General features: G+C 47.6%; 2 protein-coding genes across 2 annotated transcripts in view; one reads left to right on the top strand and one right to left on the bottom strand.

Annotated features, from left to right (window-relative positions):
• Positions 1-1910: 1910 nt before the first annotated feature.
• On the top strand, positions 1911-3187 carry LOC307236454 (uncharacterized protein). Its single transcript, XM_080008879.1, has one exon. The coding sequence runs from the start codon at positions 2053-2055 to the stop codon at positions 2728-2730; it is 678 nt and encodes a 225-aa protein (XP_079865005.1). The 5' UTR covers positions 1911-2052; the 3' UTR covers positions 2731-3187.
• A 5708-nt stretch (positions 3188-8895) lies between these two features.
• cacna1aa (calcium channel, voltage-dependent, P/Q type, alpha 1A subunit, a) overlaps positions 8896-9939 on the bottom strand; it is a gene marked incomplete at both ends in the record, with an annotated part of 106689 nt that continues 105645 nt past the window's right edge. Inside the window, one exon of the mRNA XM_080008914.1 lies at positions 8896-9753. Coding sequence (XP_079865040.1) covers positions 8896-9753 — 858 coding nt within the window. The remainder of the gene's footprint in view (positions 9754-9939) is intronic.

The following is a 9939-nucleotide window of genomic DNA, read 5'->3' as shown; positions in this document are numbered from 1 at the left end:
GCTTTTTGCTTTGTTGAATTAGGAAACGGAGGAAAAGAAATACATCTAAAAAAAAAAACCTGTTGTTTTTTCTGGAGAAACAGACGCGGAGCGGAGATTGCTTCCTCTCCATTATGCATTTACACCACTGCTCTACATCTGCCTATTTTACGAATTATCAGTCTTAAATACATTTTAAACTTAAAATAATTGTCAAAACAGGATTTAAAGTGTTTAATGAAAATGTCAAATTGTAAGGGAATACCTATGCCGGGGCTATGCAAAATCCTGACGCAGCTGTAGCGCCCCCAAGCCCCGGCGTAGCGCCACCACTACAGACGGGTTACCGCGAGGCAAAGCATCATGGAAGTAAAGTAAAAAGAAAATGGAATTACCGTAGTTCAATTTTTTTCTCTCCATATGTGGTCATGAATGAAAAGACCCAAAATGAACACTGTAAGCAGCCTACTTGATGACTATAAGTGAATTACTTAAACAGCATCTGAGTAGGAATGATTCTGTCCCAAATTTTCTGATCCATATGAACGGTTGATCACTGTAACCGTGATCATTGTAAGCGCTTTCCACTGTCGTTTAATTTCTATCGTCTGCAGTTTCTTCACGGACAGTTGGTATTAATTAATCTCTCTTTCAAAAGATTTGTGCTGGTCTGTGCAGCCAACAGAGCAGTGCCCAGTGGCGCTTGTTATTCTCAAGCCATGGGCGGAGTTACTCAGATGGAAGGCGGTTCCCATTCTGGGCCCCATGTGGTGTCGAAAGGGGCTGCAAATCTGAACGGCTTGTTTTTAGTTTGTGTGTTTGTAGGCCCATCAGAAACCCAAACGCATGTGCACAAGCACTGAAAAAGTGAGGTTTTTCATAATAGTAATAATCCCCTTTAAGATATTTATTTTTAGAGCAAGTTTGCAAGTTGCTGGAGAGGACAGAAGCAGAGGTCATAAAAATACTCATCATACCTGTCGTCTTTTTTTGCATTCATTTTTGTGTTTCCGGGGAAACAAACCGGTGATTTGGTGTGTGTTGAATAGTAATTGTCTGTAACTGAGGAGTATCGCTCCTGCTCCATTCTGTTCCCAACCGGAAAGCTGCCTTTCCCTAGGCCCGTATTAGGGGCTGAGGGAAGCAACGGGGGGGGGGGGGGGACTTTGAGGAAAACTGCCTTACTGCCTTATATGGTCACCGGAAGTAAGGGATTCCAACGCGCGTCAGGGATCTTCCCCTGGACGCAGCAGCTGGAAGTGCCTTATATGGTCATGTCTATTAACCCCCATGCTGCTTCCTCCCAGAGGAAACGAGGGAGGGTGAGAATAAACAACTGGAGTGCCATGGGAGGAAAAAAAACACGGGATCCTTCAGCCGTCTTACTCGTCAACCGAATATACGTCAAAGATAAATAATTTGTGGGGGGGGGGGGATTATTTATCCCTATCGAGCCTCAAATAAAACTCAATTTTGTTAATAATTAGATTTGGCAATTTCAGATTATGCATCTGTGAATAGCGTTACATCACATGACGTCATTTAGCTGAGGCTTTTGTCCAAAGCGACTTCACAATATAACGATAACATTTATACCAATAGCTTCCAAACGATGCTTATAAAATGATATACAAATCAAGTGGCTACTACTAGTTCATTAATAGGTTAGGCTCCATCATTAGGTTTAATCATTAAATCTTGGCTATTGCCTCCTCATAGGCAGTATAATTCCAATAAAATTGTTTAACTATGTGGAAGGCTTCATTACTTGTTCCTTCCTGTTTTTTCTTTAAATTCCGAATACAGTCACCGCTTGAAACAGCTGTTTTACCACTTGTTGTGGTTGTACATGTTTTTCTTCCTTTTTTTTTTCTGCGGCCTCTCTTTACTGGACAAAGAGGGTGTGACATCACCGAGGTTATAGAAGCAGCCACAGTGAGAACACTGGGTCGCATAATGGACGAGAAGTCACTGAGGGCAGAGCCAAACAATAAATACAAAACAAGACCATTAAATGTCAAATGAAATAACTCAACTCAAGTGTTTTCCCGGATTGACAACAAAGCGGCCCTCATGGAGGTCAGTGTCCAGGCCCGGAGCGTCATGGTGGCGGCTCTGGGGAAACTTTACAGCCTCCGCACCCAGCGCGGGGGTCTCCGCCTGCACCGGAGCCTCCTGCTCACCCTTGTGGTCCGATGCGCCAGGGACATGTACCATGATGCGGCCCGGGACAAAGACCACCAGGACCGTGCAACTTTCCGGGACATCGACCAGCAGGACCATGCCACTGCAGCCCAGGACATGGACCACCAGGACCATGCATCTGTTGGCCGGGTCGTGGATCACCAGGACCATGCCTCTGCAGCCCAGGACATGGACCACCAGGACCATGCAACTTCCCAGGATATGAACCACCAGAACAATGCATCTGCAGCCGGGGACATGAACCACCACGACCATGCAACTTCTCGGGACATGGATCACCAGGACCATGCATCTGCAGCCCGGAACATGGACCACCAGGACTACGCGGACTGTCTCTCCGGACAATCCAGGAAGAGAAGACGGGGGAAGGTCTCCTCGGGACCAGACTTTGTGCCTTGCAGGAAAGCCAAGCTGGACTTGGAGCGCAAAAGGCTGCAGCCTCTGTCCATGAATTGTGGACTTTTGATGGACCGTGTGAAGCGCTGCACCGAGGGGGGATTCCACCCCAACTCAGCTCACATTCCCAGGGTTGTTTCTGCCTTTTGAGACCGGAATCCACACAGAAACTTTCTTTGAAAGGGTCATAATGGAGAACTTTGACGTACGGGGTTGGAGCCTGCTGGAGAACTGCACAAACCAGCCTATGCATTAATGTTTTCATGATGGATAAAAATAAATGATACAAGGTACAATTTGGAAAATAAGTTCATAACTCTTCTAAATGATGAATAATGAAACACTACAAACCTACTTGCAATATCCTGTCTTGCAGTGCAGTGGAAAGATGCTAAAAGACAGACACATTGCATGTTATTTTAATGTGTGTAAATGTCTTTGAGCTTTGGCAAAAGTGCTATTAGAATAAAATAACGTATCATTATTATTATAATAATAATAATAATTATTATAATTATTATTAATAATATTATATTGGACATGGCTGCTCAAGAATGGGAACAAGGTGTTTACTTCCTCATTTTTTTATTAAAACATTTTTTTGAAACTGTGTGTGTGTGTGTGTGTGTGTGTGTGTGTGTGTGTGTGTGTGTGTGTGTGTGTGTGTGTGTGTGTGTGTGTGTGTGTGTGTGTGTGTGTGTGTGTGTGTGTGTGTGTGTGTGTGTGTGTGTGCGTGTGTTGAGGAGGGAAGGTTGGAGGGGGGGAGTCAGGAAGTCTGCGGATGTGAAGAATGCAAAGGCTTTGTTCCATCCCCCACCCCTAATTTACGAACTAAAATGAGTGACACTTCCTGCAGGTTGCAGCCAAACTAATAAGGAAATTGTGCCAAGAGTCATTTAAAAAAGCAGCAGACATTTTATATTTAAACCCATGCAATTAACTGCATGGGTTCAGGCAAGCTTCGAAGAATTATAAGCTTTTTTTAAATTTTGTTTATTAGGATGCCATAGCAGCAACCCACATTGCAGCTACTCTTTCCGACATTACACGACCCTAATCAGACAACAGGGATGACCATTTTGTCTCTGCTCATCTGCTTTTAAAAAGAGAGGGGGAAAAGCGGGATACTTGACGGTAAACTGAATTTAGAGTAAAATCAAGGGTAAAAGTAGTTATTTGATTATTTTAGTAGCCAGTTGTAAACCCATTAGATTCACACTTTGCAAACTGAGCCCCTTGTTTCTACACCACTGAGATATAAGTATATTTTTAAATAATCCTCAAAGTAAAGATGTTGGCCTTGACTCTAACCTCTAGATAATCAACGGGTCGATTGGTGGGAAGCAGATCTTGAAGAGGAATTGGTTGAGAAGTGTGTGTGTGTGTGTGTGGGGGGGGGGTGCAGCCCACCAACTGTGTTTTTTGGGGGAAAAAAAACAACAACAACTAACATCTTTTCATTTTACCCATGATTATGATGCTGGATTTACACCTATATCGTGACATAACTCAGCATTCGAGACACTGGGGGGTCCACCTTCTTGCCTGAATAGAATGGACCAGGATCTCTTTATTGTCATTGACAAGTAGGATGCAACGAAATCAGCCCTCTGCATTTGACCCCACCCCATACCTAGGGGCAGCTGGCAGCCGCAGGGCCGCCGGAGTATTAACCCCTCACATGCATGTCTTATGATGGTGGAAGGACACCCACACACACACACGCTGAGAACATGCAAACTCCAGACAGGAAGGACCCGGGAGTGCCGGGGTTCGAACCCAGGACCCTCTTGGCAACAGTGCTAACCACGTAGCCCCCCGTGCGCGATCCGGGTAAGATAGACAAAAAAAAGGCTATTTCCAGAAAAACCAGAGCATTCTTCTCCCTAAAATTAAGACGCGTGGTGGGGGGGGGGGGGGGGGCGAGTACCGACCAATCAAACTATTGTCCGAGCAAATAACGGGAAACGTGAACTCTGACCCATTCCCCACGAGCCCAGAACACACACAGAACACAGTCCATTACACCGCATTCGGGAAAAAGAAATGAGCAGACCTCCAGGCAAACCGTGTGCATTCTCTCCATTTTTTTTATTTTTATTTTTTTATTATTCCTTAGGAAGAATTCATTTTGGAATTACAAAATGCACTGGTAGAAATAGCAGTGAGACAGGTTGAGAGTGCGACAGATAAGAGTGCGAGAGAGAGAGAGAGAGAGAGAGAGAGAGAGAGAGAGAGAGAGAGAGAGAGAGATAGAGAGAGAGAGAGAGAGGAAGTGTGTGAGAGATCAGAGGTTACAAAGCCTTCATTTTCAGATTTGGCTGTAGCTCCATCTCTACACGACCACCGCACATTATAAGGAAAACAAGAGGGGTAAACACCGTCATCTTCTGAACGCAACTTTCTCTTCCTCTTCTTCTTTTTTTTTTTTACCTTTAAAAACAGGAGGGTTTTTTTTGTTTTTTGTTTTTTTTGTTTTTGTTGTTGTTGTTGTTGTTGTTGTGGTGGTGGTGTCCTGAACATTGTTGTGTGGTGTCTCAACCCCAAGTGTCAGCAACAATCTGCCAACAACGGAAAAGAACGAAAAAGAGAAACGTTGGCATTTTCTAGTCTTTTTTTTTTTTTTTTTAACCAAAGTTCCCCCTTTTTTTCTCTCTTTAGACTCTATTTTTTTGGTCATTTTTTTATTCAACATTTTTTTGTTCTCAAAAATAGAAGGAAAAAAAGGAAACGTTGCTTTTTAAAAACATCTACCTATGTATATATCTTTTTTTTTCTTTTAAATTCCCTTTAAATTCATTATTCGGCTTTCTCTCTCTTTTTTTTTTCGTCCTGAAGATGACTGTTCACCCACGGTGTGGCATGCACATAGCACATGCATTTCTGGAACTAGAATTATTTTTTTTACCTTTGTTTTTAGTCATTTTGTTAATAAAAACTTTTTTTTTCAGTAGCGGCTTGTACATTGCTTTTTGTAGTCATTGTGTGGTTAGTTAATGCGTTAGTGGATTTTATTGGTCAGCGTGGGACACGATTGACCAATGGTGAGAGTTGGGGGCTTTGCATGTCTCGTTTGGGGGAAATTTCTTACGTATGTTGCACGTGCACGCAAAAACACATGCGGACACACGCACACTACACTTACAATGAAATTATCATAATGACAGAAAGAAAATTAAGACTAGAAATAGATAAAAACAAAGAATAAAGCGCACACACACACACACACACACACGCACACACACGTGCACGGGCAGCCCCAGACTCATCACATCCAGTTGCTACGTCCCTCGTGTGCCTCTCTCACAGGAAGTGATGTCACAGGGAAAGGTCCCCGTCTAAGACCTTCCACTGAGGTTGCAAAGACACTGTGATAGGCAGTTTTTACTTTTCGTTTTCTTCTTTCTATGCACTCTCTGGTCAACGCGTGAAAGGCCTCCAGGAAAAATGCAGACGAGTCGGATACTGTGGAGCTCGGTCTCTCTCATTGGAAGAAGGAATTAAATATTGAGAACATTAATAATAGTATCCTGGCTATTACTCAGTGGGGTAAGGCCGGTCTAGTGGACGAGGAGGAGTGTGCCCGTGGATGTTTTGAGGCACGCAGCGACACACGCAGAGACACATGAGCCCACACACACACACAAACACACACACACACACAAACACACAAACACACACACTAACACACACTATTTCACCCCGGCCCAGACCCTGCATCCTCCAAATTGCCACCTCATGCAGGTTTGATCTGGCCGTGCCATGCAGGGTCCTGCGCGATCGGAATGGCCGCACAAATGCAGATTTCTTCAGCCAGTACAAAACTTTCCGAAATGAAAAAACAAACAAAACAACAAACAAAAAAAACATCCATTCACATGACAAGCAAAGGAACAGGCTGTAAAGGGTCAACTAAAATGTAAACAAAGCGGTGTATTGCATACGAGGCCATCTACAGGTCATGACCGGTGGTGCAATTCTCCGTCTGAGAATTTAATTTGTGGAGTGCACTGGACTACTTTTATCTTCTCATAATTTAAATGCAAATTGAAACCATTTGTCTGAGCCTCGTTCTAAACTGAATTACATATGCTTGCTTTTTTTTTTTTCTATTGGATGTATTGTAAAAGTGGTTTCTTTCTATCCACTCACCACCTATAGTAGTGTCATATCTTGAGAGGGGGCGTTGTTGTGTGTGTGCTGATTTGAACCATTGGAAAAATGATTTCCCATCTGTGATGCAGATCTCCATCTTTCAGTGAGACATATGGATGTTGAAAAGATGCTGCCACATCGGTAAAATGGCTAATAATGCCATATTCAAATTAATTGAACACACAAAAAAAAAAAAAAAAATCGCATTCTCTCATTATTCTGAACATCATCATCATCGTCATCATCATCATTATTATCACAAGACTTTTTTTTTTTTTTTTTACTGAACCACTGCCACTGACAAATAACAAAACAAACAAAGAATGGAAATAAAATAAAGATGAAGGGGTTCTCTCCTCTTCTTTTATCTCTCTTTCTCTCCAGCCTTTTTTTTTTTGTTTCCCCCCCTTCGAATCCAAAACCCCGGAAGACGATGCGTCGTCGCCGATTTGTCAGTCCGACGCCGCCGCTCTCTTCTTTACCCTGCTTCCCAAAACGATCACAGGACATCACAAGGACTTAAACCTGCAATAACTAACTTCATCGTGGTGGGAGAGGACTCCCAATTCCCCCAACCGTCAGCCTTTTTTTTTTTTTTTGTTTGTTTGTTTGTTTTTAATGTGAACAAAGTTCAATCGGCAGCAAAGTAGCCGCGACGTTGCCAGATTTGATCGTTAAACATAACGCGCAATCCACACCATCGCCCCTACGCAACCTGGCAACCCGGGGTGGCTCGATGATGCGGCGCACGCTCACGGTTATAAAAGGGACCGACTCCCAAAAGGCGGAGTGTGCCGTCTGAGCGGCGTCACCGTCAGGCTGCGACCTGCTTCTGTGTTTACTCCGTCTCGCTCTCTTTCGCTTGGTTTCGAGAACAAACAGCACAGAGGGAGAGAGAGAGAGAGAGAGAGAGAGGTTGGTCTCATTGAGGAGAGAGGAAGAGAGAGAGAGAGAGAGAGAGAGAGAGACGGGAAGGAGAGAAACCCCACACTTTACAATCGAAAGAGCGGAGGAGCCATTCCTCCTCGACGCACGGTGCATTTTAGTCGATACGATTAGCATTTCGTTTTTTTGTTTGTTTTTTTGGGTTTTTTTTTTTTTCCGTCATTCATGCAGGAGGGTGCGCATGGGGGGTGCAAACGGAGGATTCAAGCTTCGAGCGCTTTGAAGGAGTCGAAGGAAACGAGGGGGAGGAGGAGGAGGAGGAGGAGGAGGAGGAAGCGGTCGCAGAGGCAGAAGAAGTGCTGCAGCAAACTGTATTGTCTTTGTTCTTGTTTCCGAAAAACACCCTCGGACACTCCACCCCACCACTCCCCCGCTCCGCCCCGCCCCGCCCCAGCACATGAGCGCGCACACACACACACACACACACACACACACACACACACACACACACACCCCACTTTTCTTTTTCATAGTTTTGGAGATAATGGATTATCTTTTACGAAAAAGTGTGGATTTTCTTTTCTTTTTGGGGGTGGGGGGGTCACGGTGTCTGCCGCTCTCCCCCTTGTATGGGGGGGGGGGCGGCTTGTTGCTCAAGTCCAGCCCACCACCCCCCCCCATCCCCTCCTCACTTGTGGAGGGCTCGTCATCGGTCATCAGTAGCGTTCTTATCTGGGAGTAAACACAGATGATAAAACTCATCAATACCCGCCCCCGGCACGCCCCTGACCCCCCCCCCCCCCCAGCCCGGGGGGGTGGGGGGGGGGTGTTGGATCTTTTTTCTTTTTATTTAATTTTTTGCAACTGACAGAACTTGCGCAAGTTGTGAGAAGCAAAAAATAATAATAATGTGGTTGCCGTTGTTGGTCACCGGCTGTGAAGCGTCTCTTGTCGAGTTGCAACTCGTTGACATCTTGGTAAAAGTGGCTGGAGACCCCCCCCCCCCATGCAGTTTGGGGGTCTTCCTTCTTTCGTGTCGGACGCGTCATCTCGTCCTCGTCCTTCTCGCTGTGGTCTTGGCGGAGATTCCATTTCAGCCTCAGGGTCACTTTTAAAAAACCAAAACTAAAAAATGAACGGAAAGACGGAGGGGAGCGGGACCCTTCCACTTTTCCGTTTCGCTGTTTTTTCATCTCGTGGTCAGTTCTCCGTCACAGTCTTTCCTCCGTCGATGCGTCCATCTCTCCGTCCGTCCGTCCCCCCGCTCCCCAGGGGCTAGCACCAGTCGTCGTCCTCCGTCTCGCTGTACGGTTCGTGAAGTCCCTTGCGAGGCCCCCGGGGGTGGTGCTGGGATCCTGCCGGGGGGGGGATCTTGTGCGGGGGGGGGTTGGGTCCGTGGAGGTGGGTGGAGGGGGAGGGGGCACGGTAGCCATTGGGCATGCGGCGCTGGGCGGGGGGGGGCTGGGGCAGCCCCGGCCCCGGCCCGATCAGCGCGGTGCTGGGCGGCGGCGGCAGGACGTGGCGGGCAGTCCTGGGCGACGTTCGGCTCGGGTGCGGGTGCGGGTGTGGGTGCGGGTGGGGGTTGATGGCGGGATGCGGCTGGGGCGGAGGCAGGGGGTGGGGGTTATGGGGCTGCGACTGGGGGGGAGGCGGCAGCGGGTGGTTGGCCCCGGTGTGCGGGTGCTGATGCGGGTGAGGGTGCGGGTGGGGGTTGCCCCCCGGGACAGCGCCGGGCTCATAGGCGGGCGGCTCGTGTCGTGTCTCGTAGTCCTGGTTGTAGAAGCAGCCGTCGCCCTCCGCCGAGCCGCCCCCTCCGCCATCCCCGCCCCACCGCGGCGGAGGATGGCGGCCCTGGCGAGGAGAGCCGTGATGAGGCAGCTGGGGGCCCGCGGGGGGAGGTCCCTGGCCCTGAGGAGGTTCGGGGGAGAAGTGTCGGGGCGTCGGCGCCGGGGGATGGCGGCCTCCCGGCTGCGGCCCCCCGGACGGTGCCGGCACGGCCTTGCGGACCACGGGGGAGTAGGTGACGTGGGGCCGGGGCGTGGCCGGGGTCTGGGGCAGCTGGCGGCGGCCCCGACGCGGCGTGCTGGTCCCCGACGTGGAAGGGACGGGGCTCCCGCTGACTGAACTACTGCCCTACACGAAAAGTGAAACAAGCCAAAATAAAAAGAGAGCGAACCACGAGTTCAACGGCAGAACAGAGAGAGCAGCGCGTCAGGTGGGAAAAGATTAAGATGGAAGGAGAACGAGGGAAGAGCATCGAACAGCATAGAATGATAGAGAGAAAGACACAGAGAGAGAGAATCAGACGGTGACCGGAGA

The sequence above is a fragment of the Zeus faber genome (assembly GCF_960531495.2).
Source record: "Zeus faber genome assembly, chromosome: 11".
NCBI classification, from domain to species: domain Eukaryota; kingdom Metazoa; phylum Chordata; class Actinopteri; order Zeiformes; family Zeidae; genus Zeus; species Zeus faber.
Note: the sequence above shows the minus strand (reverse complement) of the source record. Positions and strands in the feature narration are given on the sequence as shown.